The sequence below is a fragment of the Pungitius pungitius genome, chromosome 8 (assembly GCF_949316345.1).
Source record: "Pungitius pungitius chromosome 8, fPunPun2.1, whole genome shotgun sequence".
Taxonomy (NCBI): Eukaryota; Metazoa; Chordata; class Actinopteri; order Perciformes; family Gasterosteidae; genus Pungitius; species Pungitius pungitius.
This window is the reverse complement of record NC_084907.1, coordinates 2,798,700-2,815,571: the sequence shown is the minus strand read 5'-3', so window position 1 is coordinate 2,815,571 and position 16,872 is coordinate 2,798,700. Positions and strand designations below refer to the sequence as shown.

At 43.6% G+C, this 16,872-nt stretch overlaps 2 protein-coding genes across 3 annotated transcripts in view; one reads left to right on the top strand and one right to left on the bottom strand.

Annotated features, from left to right (window-relative positions):
- cenpp (centromere protein P) overlaps nucleotides 1-16,872 on the bottom strand; it is a 42,942-nt gene that overhangs the window by 23,125 nt on the left and 2,945 nt on the right. For both annotated transcript variants that reach the window (XM_037490359.2, XM_037490360.2), the window contains exon 6: nucleotides 14,742-14,838. In XM_037490359.2, the coding sequence (XP_037346256.2) occupies nucleotides 14,742-14,838 (97 nt within the window). The remainder of the gene's footprint in view (nucleotides 1-14,741; nucleotides 14,839-16,872) is intronic.
- On the top strand, nucleotides 7,896-13,664 carry ogna (osteoglycin, paralog a). Its single transcript, XM_037490361.2, has 6 exons — nucleotides 7,896-8,146; nucleotides 9,337-9,400; nucleotides 9,715-9,879; nucleotides 10,818-11,020; nucleotides 11,747-11,839; nucleotides 11,951-13,664. The coding sequence occupies exons 1-6, from the start codon at nucleotides 7,991-7,993 to the stop codon at nucleotides 12,119-12,121; spliced, it is 852 nt and encodes a 283-aa protein (XP_037346258.1). The 5' UTR covers nucleotides 7,896-7,990; the 3' UTR covers nucleotides 12,122-13,664.

Here is a 16,872-nt window from a genome sequence, read left to right as displayed (position 1 = left end):
GGCTCCCAAACTACTTATTTGGCCTCTTTAGTAACATTTCTAAGTAAAAACCTGGGAAGAAACATCAGCTGTCCGTCTTTGCAGTTCAAGTATTTGAAATCCGAAATCAATAAAACGTACTTTTCTTCACACCGTAATAACAACTACCGATACACTTCCATCCGGAGAGGCAGAGGAGGCGCAGAGGAAACTTTCGGAGTATGAACTGAGGATATTTGAGTGGGCAATGGTAGAGTCGTTGAGCTTCTGATTGGAACCTCGAAAAAAAAACCTCATCAATCACTTCTCAGCTCACTAACGACTCCAATAACTTTCCAGGAGGAAGCGTGTGAGAATTTAAATAAAGACTCAACGATCGTATTCCATCCAGACAACGGATATTTAAATCTCTAACGACCTCTCGCTGCCATCTGGGCCCCGTGAAATCTTTCCCTCATCAATCCACTCAAGTTTGATTATTGAGGCAGAAAAGATAATGTTTACTGACGTAATACACAAAGTGGGAATTTGGGTCATTTTACTTCTATACAATCAGATTGATTTTTTGCAACCGGTGGCCCCCTGATGGCCATTAGGAAGAATGCAAGTCTCTGGCTATTCAGCTCTTTAAATTTAACGTGTATTGTTACGACTTATATTATCCGACATATTCAAACGTTTTTCAAACCCAGCAGCTTTGTTACCTAAACTGACCACAGATGTTGACCGCGTGCCTCAACAACAACCTCACGATGTGATAAAGCTGCCTCCATGTCACAGAAACCATCAACTGTACAACATCTCCACAAGAACATCATCTGGGTTTTAAGTGCACAGCAAATCCTGCACGTTTATTGCAAACAAACCCAAAACAACTAATGAGGAACAAAGTCTCCTCAGACTGCTGCAGACACTTTCAAGTAAAGATCACAGCCTTCAGGATGCCAAATCACAGCAAAACACGCTCTAAAGTTGGAGAAAATTGGTCATTTAGTCTGTCATTTCTCACTCAAGACACCTTCACTGTCCAAAAGAAACCACACAGACACACGCACACACAACTGGAACAAACGGCACCAGCTCATCCCGAGCCGTGCCAAGGTCTAAATGAGGCCAATTAAATGAAAATGTTTAGAGGCAGAGACTGAAAGGCCTGTTTGTTCATGAGAGAGAATCCCAGCAGTGATGCTTTCGGTGGGGAAAACACTGACATGAGAAATGAGAAATGAGAAATGAGCAAATCGAGGAGGACGAGCCAATGGCTGTCTGGCTCTGGAGTGGAAAAATCTCCCCTATGATTAATGCACGTGTGTGTGTGTCTGTGTGCGTAGATTCAACCGGCAGCATCAACACAATTTAATTAAAACTAAATCTGCAAACTAATAAAAGTTGATGCCAAACTTGTGTTTTTAAACTGAAGCTTTAAATCTTACGGTTATTCCATTGAGATGAATATTGTGCTCATTCTGAAAAGTGTGAAGCAGCAAACGTTTCTCGCTCCACATGAACATCGATCAGACCTTTAGTTTGAGTGGATACGTTAACTGTCACCATCTCATTGAGTAAGTTGGGATGGTTGACTCGAGTTGACCGTGATTCATTTCCATAAAACATCCAAAAGCTTCATTGAGGAACGAGCTAACGAGTCACAACACACTGTAGCTATTAATCTGGTAACTATTTTAACAATTCATTTTACAATACATTTACAACAGTTCTTTGCTGCTATATTAACCATCTAAATTATGTTCCACATAATGGTGTTTGTGCCCATAAAACCACGTAATTATTGGATGAAGCAACATTGTTGATGATTCACTGATTGAATTGGGTCGTCTGATACAAACACTTTCACACGACAACAACAGCGTCTGGACAACTTCTGTCTTGATTCAAGTTTCTGCAGAAATAAACGACAAATGACAATTACCATTCTGTGCGTTCTGGTGTGAACGTGAAGGACCAAACAGCCTCGACGTGTGTCCATTGATGAAAAGGCACAGACAGACGGGCGGACGGTGTTATTTCAGTAGATCTTAAAGAAAGCGCTTTAGAAGAGCAGATTTTATCCAGATGGATTCTGCTGCTGAGGAGACGGCGGCTTTCTCCTCATCGCAATTAGCACAAGGGGGGGGGGGGAGCATTCGGGACCACAGGGTCCTATTAAAGAGACATAATTACATTAACATGGGAACTTCCCAGAATTCCCCAACCTCCACAAACACACGAAAAACGCATCGACTCAAACCACCGACAATCAGGCCGATGAAGTGCAGCTGTGGAACGGAGACGAAGGGCTACTGTACGATTCACCGACTGAAGAAATAAATAAAGACACTCTGCTGCACACCAGTCCCCCCCCCCCCCCCCCCCCGAAAAAAACCTGAGAGCTGAGATATTATTAAAACAGACCAAAGAAACATTGTCAGCAGTTGATTGATCAAAGGGAAAAAACGACCGGTAACCATTTGGAGAATTGATGAATCGCCAAAACATTTAGTTCTTTCCGCTTCCTTCTTTTCTGTCCCTGAGGGCCCGGCTGATGGCGAGTCAGGACGAGGCGCCGCAGACGGCCTCTTAAGGGCTTCTTTGTACGTGGTATGAAAAACCCGCCGTCAGTTTTGGACACAGAAGGGGTCAATTAGAGCTTTTGGGTTCATCACAGAATACATGTGATGTGACGCTGCGATTCCCCGACCGATACAATTATTACATCGCCCCAAATTCAAAAGATCACAGTGAAAAGCACCGGAAGTAAACGAAACACACTGCACATTTTGTACAGACGTATAAAATATCACATAAAAGGCCAGAATAGCTTCTGTGGAAAACCCTTGTCGCCGACCACATAAACATCCAGCAGAGCGTTTAAATGTGCACGGAGGCTATGACTTATTGCGAGAGCGAGCCAGATATATGGCTCTGCTCAATTACAATACTCTCTTCTGTCTGATTCCATATGCGGAGCGTATATGGAACCAGACAGAAGAGAGTATTTAATTTAATGACCTTATCGGCCTACAGTCTAGACTTTTAGGATTGACTTGGTATTTGTTTTGCATGATGATATCTTGTGTGTTTTGTCAAAAGAATGAAGAGGTCTCATGTCGTCATCAAACAGCAGTCATTGGAGAGCAATGAAAATAAAACTTCCACATTATGTTTTTGTCGATCGTTTTTCAGTTTTTTACATTTTTCCCATGACGTTTGACAAAAATGTTTGACTTTATCCAACCTCGGATCCTTTGACTTTTTTTTTTGTCGACATATCTTCTGACTGCTTTTCCCAAAACATATTTTGTCTCCCATGCTGAGCCGGGACAGATGGCCTGAAGACTAATGAACAACTGGAACTTTAAACTAGAACTACCAACATTTCCAATTTCCACAGATCCACATTCATCTTTGTCACTTTTGAGGCAACGCTAAACTGTCTGAGAGAAAGAAAACGGCAGGAATGCTGGGACGACAAATCCAGTAGTCATCAGATGACAAAGAATCCCCCCCGCACACTGGAACCCAGTAACAATCTCCACATGTCTCATACTGGTCCAGTCCAAGCTGTCACGTCTCAGCTGACAGTCCATTCAGCGTCCGTCTCATGTCCACAACCAAGAGACAAGAGACCACCCTCGGGACACCAGCACGATCCTCTCAGATGGTTGATGAACACAAAAAAATACTTTAAGTTACTTCTCTTGGTTTCCCAGCTACAGCAGGCCATTTAAGTCGGGTGGTCCTCTCTCCAAATCTTTTTATGTGCTGGTGGCGCAATTTCTATTCTTGTGCGACTTGTTCCTTCAGCTCATTTGTTACCCACCAGCTCCATTAGAAGGTGATAACACCAGATATTGGTAGAATGTCGACACATTTTTGTTCAACATAAACCAATATAGATTATAGAAAGAACGCAATGTAAACAATGACGGACATTCCTGGTGTTTTATTCAACTCCATCTGCTCTACATGTCAGGAATAATCTTTTATGTCTGTGCTTGCTGAATGTTTATTGATGACATCTTTGCTCATGTGAAGATAGTATGATCCTGGAAAGGGAGAGCCCATTTAGAAAACCCTAAACAGCGTTTACATGAAGATCACCAGATGACCAGTGAGGGTTTATTCTCAACATGCAGGTACTCCTGGACATCTTTGCATTTTCCCAACTTAAGTCAGAGTAGGAATTTTGATATGAACATTCAATAAGCACAAGGACTGGGGCACCCATCCGTCCTCACCTCTGAAGGACCCTCCTCCCATTTCTTTGTGGAGAGCTGACAGCAGACGTCATGGTGGGATAAGAGCTCCCAGGGTTAGTGAACCACAAAGATCTTTTTTTTACAATAAACAGTCAGCAAACACAGACCCTGAGATGTCCAAAGCATGATGGGAGCCATAGATCCTCTGTAATTCACCACAGCTGAAGTCAGGGGCTCTCGATGAATTCTGAGAAGACCAAACCACAAACAGACCAGAGGTGAACCCAACGAGACGCCTTCCCCCCCAGGCTGCGAGGCCTCCCTTTGGCAAATAAAAAGACCAGGGAGCATATTACTGCTGAAGGCCAATTAACGTCTTGAACTGTAAATGTAACCAGAAGAAAAAAAAGAAGCGTACCCTTTCAAATCAGCATTTTTTTTCTTCATCATTCAAACATGAATGATGAAGAGATGCGAGCATCGTCAATATCAAAAACACGCTGCAGACCCGACCGCAACCTCTGCTGCGCCTGAGCTAGCTTCAGCCCAACAGCAGCTCGGGCCGTCTCATGAAGAACGCCGTACATAGCACGACGGGGTCGCATGTGCAACAGCAAACCGTGAAGCCTGGACTTCCTCTCCACGCAACCCCAACATCTGCTCTGCATCTGGCTGCGACAGCAGGGACTGTCCCGCTTCCAGCCTCAGAGAGCCGATTTCACCCGAGGGAAAGACCAGCATACATAGAGTTATCTCTATTTTGTATAGGAATGAGCTTGCGTTATATCTGCTATACCAGAGTCATAATTCATTCATTCTGCAGAAAGCCCACACAGTCTCATCTGTAAGTTCAGCGCCGTGCGGTTAAAAGCTGTCCCATTGTTTCTGAAAACAAGAGGTGGTCTTGTGTGTTCTGTTTGAATCATCAGGTCGTCCTCGTCTCCTCTGGGACTGAATTCCAAGGCCGACTGCCAGTAACTGAACCAAAGCTCTCCATCAGGAAAAAGACTCACTACTGCAGCTCATCGATAGAGAATAGAGTTCAATGTTGAAAGTAAGGGAAAAAGAGTTGACCCGTGAAACCGACCTAAAATCTAATTCAACAGTGGAAACAACTTGCACAATTTGACTAGTGGGGAATTTGAGGGACTGACTGTGATATTTAAAAGACAGTAATGTCTTATTTCACTCAGTCCGGGCTCATTCTGGAAGCCAAGTTGCATATCTGGAATAGTGATGTACGAGAACTATGCAGACCCACGCAGACCCATGCAGACTCCAACCAGAATGAAGCTCAGCGCTCTGATGCGTGAGGTCACGGGAGAGAAAAGCAACGAGTTTGACTCGAGGAATACAAAAAGGCTCTGGAACAAATCAAATGTTGGCATTTCATTGTCAGACTCAAAGCTCCTCACACAGAGCAGGACAGAGAAGTACTCGTATTTCTTAAATAAACGGATATAAGAGATCAAAAAGAATAATGTTAATTCCAATATAAGTCAAAGATTGTGGATGTCTGGATGAGACTTTTGGCTGAGTGGTCAGTCGGTCTGTTGCTGCCATTTCACATTAAAAGCATCCAATTGGCAAAAAAATGGGGGCTTTTATGGGGAAGCAGTCACATTAAAAACGAGATGTACTCAGAGTTGACTGCGATGGATCATCTAACGTGCATCGACTAAACGAGCAAACCCAGCCTGAGGCAGGGAGGAGGGAGAAGACCGTGAGCCATTTAACCGTAATAAACAATTGGACAGATCACCCCTCAACGTGTTCGTCTGCAGATATTTAGCCCTTTTTATACCACTTTTCCTTTTAATTAGTAAAATTGCACCACAAATAAGCAAAGCTGGGTTTTTTCTATTCATAATTTACAGGATTATGAGCGGGTCAACATGACAGGAGCAATGTGCGTTGAGTTTGTTGTTGCGGGTGGCTTTTCTACTTGACCGGGTTTATTGTGCAGTAGGATACCAGTGACCCCCGCACCACCCCCCCCCTCCCGTTTCCCCCTAACACTTCAAACTGGTGTAAAAAATGAGTGACAGTGAAAACATTCTGCAGGCCCTCTTCCCAGAGTCATAAAAGTTTAAAGGTGTTCATAATTGCTAACACACCTGTAACAGTACGGGCTTGTGTTCCTTGGATGTTTATATCTGCCCCCCCCCCTTTATTTTTCCTCTTCTGGAGGGCTCAAATAGTCACATGTTTTCTATTTAACTGTTGTGCTGTTAAACCTCAGGTTTTTTTGCTTTGCTTGTTTATGGAGAAGTACCTTCTCTTGTCATTTCAACCATTTCACTCCAAGTAAAAAAAAGGCAAATTCTTCAGAACTGCTTTTGAAGCAGAGAATCAGCCCCTCTGCTTTGGAATCACTTCGCTTTGCTTTTTTTTCAAATTCTGATTCAGATTATACTTTTGGCTTTTTAAATTGCTAATCATATTAGGGGTTATTTATTGGTATTGCCTCTACCGCAGTCCAGAACTGCAGAGGTCTGATACGCATTAAAACCCAGAGACGCGTTGATTCAAGAGACAAAGAGTTCTTTAAATACCTTCCAGGGATCAGAGATCTGGTTTACCACAGAGAAAGGCTTCACCTTTTCCCATCATCTTTAAAAGGGAACACTTACATCATTTGTAAATCATTCATTCCTCCAGTGTTTCCCTCCTACTTCTACTAATCAGGACTCGTTAGAGATAGTGAGGAAGCTGTTGATCCTTCCCCCGATTGTTGCTTAACCAACGTACCCGTCTAAATCCAACATCCTTTCAAGTCAACCAGGGGTGTTTTGCCATAGCGACCGCGACAACTTACTTCTTGTCAATGTAACAAAGAAAACCGAACCATCCAGAGTTCATATGCAAAATGTATTCAAAAGGGTCCGAAATTCAAATTAAAAAACTCATCGTCGAGTTTTTTTTAGTTTAGAAGCTGCAGTTTCATGATGCGAGGCCGGACTGACCAGTCCCCTCAACCTCAGTGAAGAGAGTATTTTTTAATAAATCTGGACCCTAATATATCTGCATCACCACAACAGCTTGAATGTTCCTCGTCATACGTCTGCAGGAAGGACGACCGCCGCTAGTGAGGCGATACACGAAACGGGGGCACGGGTTGGTCGGCGTGACGATAGCGCCCGCCTTTCTCAGACACATAAACGCTTTCAGAATTCCCAGAGAGAGCGATGTACTAAGTGAAGCTCCACAGCTTTGTGTTAACCAAAGACCACTGAAAAAACTATAACTCATTTACGAGTTAGGACTCATAAATGCTTAAGGTGAAATTCCCAAACAACCTTAATTTATTGCCCTGGAGGAGAAACCTCACGAGGAGTCATCGTCAACTTTGGTTCGACCACCAAAGTAATCACATGAAAACTGACCTATAAATGTTATGTGTCTGATTAAGAGAACAGAAGAGAGGAGAAAGAGAAACACTAATCCAGCCTAATGAAAGATGGTTCGGTTATTACGAGCCATTACGGAGTGGCCGGGCAGAGAGACCACAGACATTCCTCCTAACAAAACACACTCACACTGCGGTTGTCAATTTTCTGCCGTCTCTGCAGTTTTTCCCCTTGTGCATACTCGGGGGACGTTTAGCAGAAGTAGAAAAAAACTCTCTCTCTCTCTTTCTCTCTCTCTGCAGAGGGATGGCCAGGGAAGGGTTAAGTGCTCAGGCTCCCTAAACTCTGCTTTAAGAGCCTGCAGAAAGCTACTGGTGCAGCCTTTAAATACAGTCATTTGACACATCCCAACAGGCGCTTGTAGCAGAGAGCAGCTGCTGACCCAAACCTCGGGCTTCGGACATGAAGGCGCTCTTGTTCACCTGCGTGCTGGTGCCTTGGCTGGCGGCGGCCTCGGCAGGGAGGTCGGAGCAGGACTCACAGCTGATAGTGGGATCTCTACCTGCCAGCGAGCGGAACGGATACTTCGCTGACCATTCGAAATTGAGGAGGGCGAGGGTAAGACCGTTTCCATCCGTGTCGCGGTCACTCTGACCATAACTAAAAATAACAAAAAATGCAATTCAAAGCATTTTCCCCATAACTAGTGTGCGTTTAGCAGATAAACTGGTGAATAATGCCATTTATGAACAAAAATTAGAAGTACTGTGTATAGAATTGAATTTAAAACATGCAGACAAAGAACATTAATCAATCATTAATAAATAAATCACAGATCCCGCACATTATTCTATTATTCTTTGTCTTCTCCTACTTACTACTGACATGAACTGTCAGCACCTCCCTTTCCTCATCTTCCCCCAACAGGTCATAATTCATTTAGCTTGCAGTTTCAAAATCACACACCTTGCTGTGTCTGACTGGACTGGCCCTCAAGCAACCACAACTAACCACGCTAACCTCTTCAAGAAATATTTGGACAGAGAAAAAACCAAGTCTGGTGTGATTCAGCCTCAGGGGGGAACACTGCTGCGGAGAGAAAAAACCCTCAGGCAGTCCCAAGTAACACGAGGGCAAGTTTTAATGAGTAAAAACTCCATCTGGGAGACCCGTCAGTCTTAAGAGACGGGCCTCACAACCTCTTGATGCTGCAATCAACCACGAGCTTCATTCAGGCGGAAGGGCTGGGGATGGAGGGACTTTGATTGGTGACAGCCGTGATGGAGGAGGACAAACTGACCAACCATCACACACATGGCAGTTCTTTCAGGAACCTTCATTGGCAGTTAGATTACTGTTGGCACTTTGGCTCCCACTCTGTCTGCTTTGGGGAAAAAAAGGTTTGTTGAAACGAGGGCCCTGAATGAAGAGGCTTTTGCCAAAGCAAAGAAAGTTGAACCCGTCTAAACCTTTGTGGAATTTATTAGACCAGGCAGTGTCTCTCACTAAAGTTGTTGTTGTCCAATGATCAGTGAAAGCACACATTCAAATCAACCCCTGCATGGTTTACGATTCAACCATGATAGGAAAGAATCACACCTTTCCCGCAATGACACCCATAGTCACGAGGTGAAAACGGTGCCTGCTTATCAATGAGTGAGCTTTATTTCCCACATAAAACAGTGGGTTTCTGCTCACGCCCCTTTCATTTCAGGCATAACAGGTTGAGCTGGCACCTTGTAACGTGCTTATCCAAAGGACTACAGATAGCAAACCTAGTTTCAGCCTTGTTTGGTTTTCTGTTGCAGAGGGCGCTGCCAGTTGCTGATGAACCTGGTGATGGCCCAATGGGTCAGGCAGGAGATGCCTCTGGTAAGAGGAACTTTATTTTATATAGATTGCTTGGAATAAGTTAAACAGGGTTGAGTTTAGTTATAACCCAGAAGTACATGTTGGAAAACAGCAAATCCAGCCGCTTGGGGATTGCCTATAAAGTGAGGTAAAATGCATCTAAAAAAGTAGGATTTGGGGAAGCCATACCTTGATATTAGTTCCTTTAGGTTCCAGAAGGAAACGGTATCGGGAACTCCAGAGATTCGAGATGCAAGATGTGGTTGCATCGGTCGTTCAAAATTGTCTTCATTGTGACGAAGGGTTGATGTTTGTGTTGTGCGTTTGTGTCGCAGACCTCCCCACCTGCCTGCTGTGTGTGTGTCTGACCGGCTCCGTGTACTGTGAGGAGGTCAGTCCAGACATGACCAGCGTGCCCAACTTGCCTAAAGAGACGGCGTACCTGTACGCCCGCTTCAACAAGATCAAAAAGATCCGCACCAAGGACTTTGCTGACATCGGTGAGTCTGTCAGTTTTTCAAAGGCTCAGACAAAGAGTGTCAAAGCAAATGGTTTGTCTTTTTGTCTTTGATTGAATGTCTAGACTGAAATGGTGGTTGTATTATTTACGCAAAGCTCCTGTCCCATGTTTAGAGGGTTATCTTAGGGTTACCTTAGAGTCAACCAATTCATAACAGATGGCCTGCATTGTAAGGTGGAGTCATGGGTTTTGAAAGACGTGTGTGTTCATCAGGCAGAAACGGTCTCATGAAGACATATAAGATCCAGGATTTTTGAACCTTGAGTCAAACTAAACAGTCTGGATATCTTGGCTTCTGCTGCGCAGATTTAAACTATGTTTTTAAAAACCTGGGGGGGAATAGCTGCGTGTCGTCAGCGTAGCGATGTAAGTGTATTGTAGTCAACTTGGTAAAGCTATCAGACACATTTTACTTTACTAAATAAATGAATAACAAAAAGAGTTGAATCCCATTGGGTTGGATTCTGCGCAGTAGGAGATTACAATCATAATCAAATCCTACATAAAATCGCTGGTAATTAATAATAACGAAAGAATGTTTGAATGGACAAAGACCTTTATAAGTCGTAGTCAGAGGTGGTCAGGTATTGAGAGGGTAAAGCACTTCAGACCAATGGAAACCTCAGAGAATGACTGGATTGAGATTTTTTAATATTTAAAAACGTGCCTCTCAATATGGCTCTGGGCTGAAAAATGTAGCTGCCCCTTTCATTTCAAAGGCCATCGCTGCAATTAGTGACCAACAGTCATTTGTATTTGTATCTCGCCACCTGGTTCTTTGTGCTGCAGTTAACCCTACTACAGTTACCTGTTGACATACCTGATTCAAATGAATCTGGTACAACAACAAAAAGGAAGCACAATGGCTAAAATGGCTTCAGGTCAGCTAACGGATGTTTTTTTGACATGCATCGACAGTGACTATGAAGAGGATCGACCTGACGGGGAACATGATCTCAGAGATCGAAGACGGGGCGTTCTCCAGTCTCCCGCTGCTGGAGGAGTTGAATCTGGCTGAGAACAAACTGGCCAAACTTCCAATGCTGCCGGCCAAACTGAAATACTTCAACGCCAACGGAAACCTCCTCCAAACAAGGGGCGTCAAAGCGAACGCTTTCAAGGTGAGCATCGCCAGCTCTCAAACTCCTCAGGAATATTCCAATGATTACTGATGCAAGTGAGGATGATGCAAATCTCTTCTTTGTACAAATCATTTTCAAAATACTATGCAACAACTCTTGTGGGTTCTATTTAAAACCTACTTTAGTTCAAGAAAGAAATTGTTAGTTGAAAAACAACGAAATCATTGTTGACTAATCAATTAGCTGATTGAATCGACAGCTTGGAAAAATTAAGATTCAATACAAATCACACAAGAGCGCCCTTTTAGATCCAAAGATGCGTTTACAAGGCACTCTGAAATCTGTCAACAAAAGGGTTTCATAATCTTCTAAGATGACAGGTGTCCATCCTCATTAGAACAGGTCAACATCAGGAGAAATACACCCATTTACTTCATTCCAGGAGGAGATAACAGTAAATCCATCCAACCAGTACATCGGTCTCCAGGTACAGCTGTTTATTTTAGGGATAATTCAAAGTAAGCCTTCCACATGTTACATCCAGCTTAATATTTAACAAGCAGCTTTTGGATGGATTTACATTTTAATCACACTATGAAGTATATGTTTTCCAAAAGAAGATCCCTGTTCTCCGCCTCTCTCTTCCTGGAGACTGGATCTAAAGCAACAAATGCTGAAAATATTTGGAAAATGTTCCCACTTCCCACACAGCGGATAACACACAAGCTGGATCTAACCAACGGTGTGAATTTGTGTCTCCAACAGAAATTGACCACGCTGGTAAACCTGTACCTGGCTGACAACGAGATGGAGGCCATTCCACACATCCCAGACAGTGTCCAGATCTTACATCTACAGGTAGGAACCTCAGATACCCTCTAATTACTGCCCAAGTAGTTAATGGTTGCTGGCAGGAACGTATTGAGTGAGATGAATCCATCCCAGCTGAGATTTCCCTCTTTCCTCCAGAACAACAACATCACAGATGTCAACATAGACACTTTCTGCCGGTCCAATGACAACTACTACCTGCGACCCAGCCTCAGCGAGGTGCGGATGGACGGAAACCCCGTGGTGCTGTCCAAGTACCCCGACAGCTTCACCTGTATGAAGGTACTGCCCATCGGACAGTATCGCTGAGGAGGAACAAACTGTACTGTCGCCCCTTCCTTGCCGAGGGGGCCATCTTCCCACCACAAAGTCCTAAGGAAAGGGGGGGGGGTACCAATATTTTTACGTCAACAAAAGGTTTGTGACATGGTCAGGTCCAAGTGAAACTATTCATAGTACTGAAGGTGTAGCATTTAGGGAGTTTCCCTCAGTTTATTTTTCCAGTTCTGATTGGTTCCAGGCTTTTAAACTTCTTGCAGGGAGTCTCACACGAGTCTAGAGCCACAGTCACATGAAGCCTCAATGTGCTTCAAACTAACTGGTTTTGCGTTTCTACTAGTTATGAAGATCTTCTGAAAGGCATTGAGCTGCTTCTCTGATCTCTCGCCAAAAACGTGGTCGCGTTGATTCAAAGAAAACAAACACACTTTCCCCAAAAAGGGATCCATCATAACAACTCTGATATTCCCAAGCTTCGTCCACACACCTGACCAATCTCTGCACGAGGCTTTGTCACATTGTCCAACGAAGCCTTCGACTCTCCGATTGGAGTCACATGCTGTTAATAAATTGGACAAAGCAAAATAAAGCCTTGACAAAGGATTGGAAAGTGACTAATAGTCTAAAAAATGACTTTAGGTGTCTCCTGAACGTCCTTTCGACCGGTGTTGTGAGACGCTTCAAATGAGTGGGAGGAGTCAACGCCTCTACAGCAAGTTTCCATTTGACCTGACACTGTACTGCCCACAATAAAAACAACACACATTTTAAATAATTTTGTAACAATAAGTACAAAGAAAAGATATTACATTAAAAAAAAACTGCCAATTTTGCTGACCAAAATAAATAATTTTAGGGTTTTACATTTAATTAAATTGTTGTAGAATATTACAGTGGACCCACAGAGTTCATTCAGATAAAAATACATGATTGAAATGCAGTTTTTGTGTATTACTGTTGTTGCATGCTTCATTTTATAATTCCCAGACTGAAATTGAAGGCAGAACACAAGGAAAAAACATTGAAAACTAGTTTTACTGGACTGTGAGCACAGTCAATGTTCCTCAGACATCAGAAGTGGACTTTGAGATTCTTTTGTCAGACTGCAGATACATACAAGATAATTCAAAAACAAAAACAGTCTTGTATATGCTTTTATTTTAGAAAATGACGAGAATTAACACGACCCTCTGGGTTTCGCTCGGCTATTACTCCATTAAAATGCTTCTCTATAAAAGGTCTATGGCCATGTGGACTTGTTCATCTGCAGGCTTTTCCTAAACATTTTGTGACTTGGCTTCACTTTGTTTTTAATTTATATAGATTCTGGGTTGAAGTGAACTGGGAATGTATCTATGAACTATAGTAATGTGAAAGTTACTCCTTTTTTTATTATGTCTCGTGTCCCTTATCTCCTCCAGTAATAAGATGACTTATAAATGATTACTGATGTGAATAAGACAATGGTGTACAGGAAGAGGGGACATGGATGGATGGACATGTGTTTAAGAATTTTTAATAAAGTTAAACCTTATAAATTAAAATGTTTTAGAATTATTGGAGCCTGCTTCACATGTAAAATATATATTGGTGGCAACAGGTGGGTGGTAGTGGTTAGTAGTTTTGAATAGGGGAGTTATATCAAAACTCAACTCCTGGTTATCATAAACAAGGAAAAAGACTACAGAGGCCCGTCTACAGCGACCATTTGATTCACATCTATAACATTCACATGTGATTCCCAGAATGGAGAAATGCCACTCTGTGATTGGCCGAAGGCTTGTAAAAGGTCTGTGGTTTGTAAGCGGAACGGAGCCCACCATCACGTGCAGTCCCCGCTCCGAGCGGCCGGTTACTGCTGTGGTCCATTAGCAACTAAAAGAAGTTCAGATTTCTGGATCGCATGAGACTCCTTAATGTTTTATGTTTTTGTTTATTCCTCAGTCTGTGTGCCATCAAAGCGTGCAAATCAATGTACAACGCACTGCCCACGTTACAGTCCTTTTCCCCCATAATAACACTGAAGAAAATGCAATGAAAGCAAAATAAAAGAGTTTGGAGCATGCGGGCCAATATGGAAAATGTGGGTTAATCCGCCTCCAGCGCGGCCAACTTGGCGGAACTTTACATTCTCAGAGTAAACAGGAGAAAAAGTTCCCTTTTGCTTCAATGACTTGATTTACTAGTTGACATTTTGCTGCGTCCTCTTCAAAAAAGTGTCACCCTGATATTTAACATGCACACACCTATGGCAATTACTTTTTTTGAAGGTGTTCCTGTATTTTAGTTTTGAAATATACTTTCTGGACCACAAAGAGAAACACTGTCCCTCTGGGTCGACCTCTGACCTCTCAGCTGGACAAGACCAAAAAGCCTCCTCCACTGATGGACGACGGAGAAAACCCAGCGTCCGAACACTGTCCGAATGTTAAATCCCCAAATAATTTCCCAATCTGTGTCCGTCAGCCCCAATTGATGGACCATCTGGTCTCAAAGAAAAATGCATAGATTCATCTTCTCCCCCAAAAATGATGCGGTGGAGTACAAAATGACTCATGCAGCAAGAAAAACTAAAGAAAAATCTCACTGGGACAAAACCGTGACATGTTGAGCAAAAAACAGAACATGCTGCAGGTGTGTCTTCACTCACCTGGAAGTGCTGGAAGGTTCTGCGCCGGTCATCACATCTATCTGAGAAGCTCCTGAGTGTCCTGAAGAACAGTAGAAGATCCCTGCTCTCCTCCACCCTGAAAAGAGGTTGCAGAGATACTTTATTGGTTTTATATGCTGCACGGCTTCAGGTAGAGGCTTCTACGGTGGTGCAGTGCATTCTGGGGATTGTTAATGTTTTCTACAAAACTCCAGAGTCAGAATTTAAATGCTTACATTTTTATTTGCCCTAAAAGAATGGAGTTTTATTTAAACCTTTTACCTCGCCATTAAGAGACAACCAACTCAACCTCCTGAGCCACCGGCTCAAAATGATATTACATAACAAATAGTTTTTAAAAAGCATTAGAATTAATACAATACATCCAAAAAGCTAAATATCATATCAGCTCCAAATACCAAGTTAATTAAGAATCCATATCAATGTAACGCTGGTGTGGTTCGCTCAGTTTAAAAGGAGCACGGGACGTTTTGTTACAGGTTTTCCAGAGTTTTCCACGGGGGCCCAAGGCCAGACGGCAGCCGGGTGAAGTTTCCAGATGGCTGTTATTGCACAAAGAGCTGATGGAAACATGGCAGCACACTCCCAATATAATGCAGCACCACCAAGAAGAGGGAGACAGAGACACGGGGACGGGGACAGAGACAGAGACACGGGGACAGAGACCCATCAATCCCTGGTCTCATATCGTTGTTTTTAACTGATTTGGGCTCTTCAGCTGCGGGCCGGGGGTCAAAATGTCGCACTGTGCGTTTGATTGCCTGAGGTTCAGGAGGAGGTTTGATATAAATCAGTCCCACAATGCACTGCTTCAACGGTGTTTCCACATCGCGGCCACAAGAGGCTCCGTCTCGGAGCACAAACCAGCTGGGCAGCAGCTCTGGAGGCCCAGCTCAAAAAAGGTCAGAGACAATTGCAAGAGGAGAAGCGGAAGGAACTGGGGGCAGAACTGTTTAGCTCTTCTTCGCCTCATCACCTCATAAATAAAATGGGACATGATGGGGACGGTGAATAAAGAAATGTCTCTTTTGATTTGTACCCAACTGAAGCTGATCGATTAAATCTTCAATGTCCCTTCATGAGAGTTGATGTGTTGGGTTAACAACTGGAGCTGGTTGTGTCACAAACAATGGTTTTCTACACTTTTTTGGAAAGAAAAGTCCCAGGAGCGGATTCTGCAGAGTGAACCATACAATCCAGATGTGGCCTCAGATGTGGCGCAAATCAGACTTCTGCTCTGTGGATCAACTGCACAGAGCAGTTACTCCAGATTTGTAGAAAGAATGCTGAAGCTGCTGTACAGAAATCGAGCTGATCCCCTTTTTTCCAAAACACTTCAAACCGGTGAGAAAAGCACAGAAAAAAATAGAAGAAAAAAAAAAAAAGCACAGAAATACATAACCAACGGAGGCCCTCGGGGTAAAAAGCTGTTCTCTGGGCTGTCAGACTCTGAGTCTGAGAAACAAATAGAAGAAGCTTGTGATGCCTCGCCAGGTGAAGTCCTCGGGGGGCAGTGGAACACGGGCAGACCTCCGCGTGTGCTGGCATGGGACGCTACATTCTCTGTTAATAAACGATGATGAAGTGGGTCAGATATTGTTCTGTTGGGGGGCTGAGCAGCAGGGTTGATTCATGCCAGCTGGCTGCGCCAACGCTCCCAGATGACAGTATTGGGAGCAGGTGTGGGAAACCACACACCTGGAGCTGATCTCCTCATCCTGGCACAGGAAAGCACTCAGGGGGGAGAGAGAGAGGGCGGCGGTGGCGGCACGCATGTTGTTGCCTCGCAGACCGGCTAATTTAGTTTCAGGTGGGTGCCTATTAAAACATTTTTTGATTGAATATGAAACTGAGACGTGCTATGTAATTGTAATTTGTTCTCCACGAGCTGTGACCACAGTGAACATTATCCCCGCGGAGTAGAAACCACCTGGTGGTAATAAAGAGGCGACCAGAGCGCCAGACATTCCTTGGTAAACCTCCACGGGCCTGATTGAGCCCAGATACCTTCAACGGTCACAGAGGAGCAGGTGTAACAGATACCAACGATGGCCGTGCTCAATTCAGGGGGTGGGCCAGCACACCTAAAAGGAATGTAACACGTCGCAAA

Excerpts from the sequence above, each read along its gene's own strand:
- ogna (XM_037490361.2), top strand. The coding sequence starts at position 7,991 with ATGAAGGCGCTCTTGTTCACCTGCGTGCTGGTGCCTTGGCTGGCGGCG. Across the intron at positions 8,147-9,336 it reads CGAAATTGAGGAGGGCGAGG|AGGGCGCTGCCAGTTGCTGA; the intron begins GTAAGACCGTTT and ends TTTCTGTTGCAG. Across the intron at positions 9,880-10,817 it reads CAAGGACTTTGCTGACATCG|TGACTATGAAGAGGATCGAC; the intron begins GTGAGTCTGTCA and ends ATGCATCGACAG.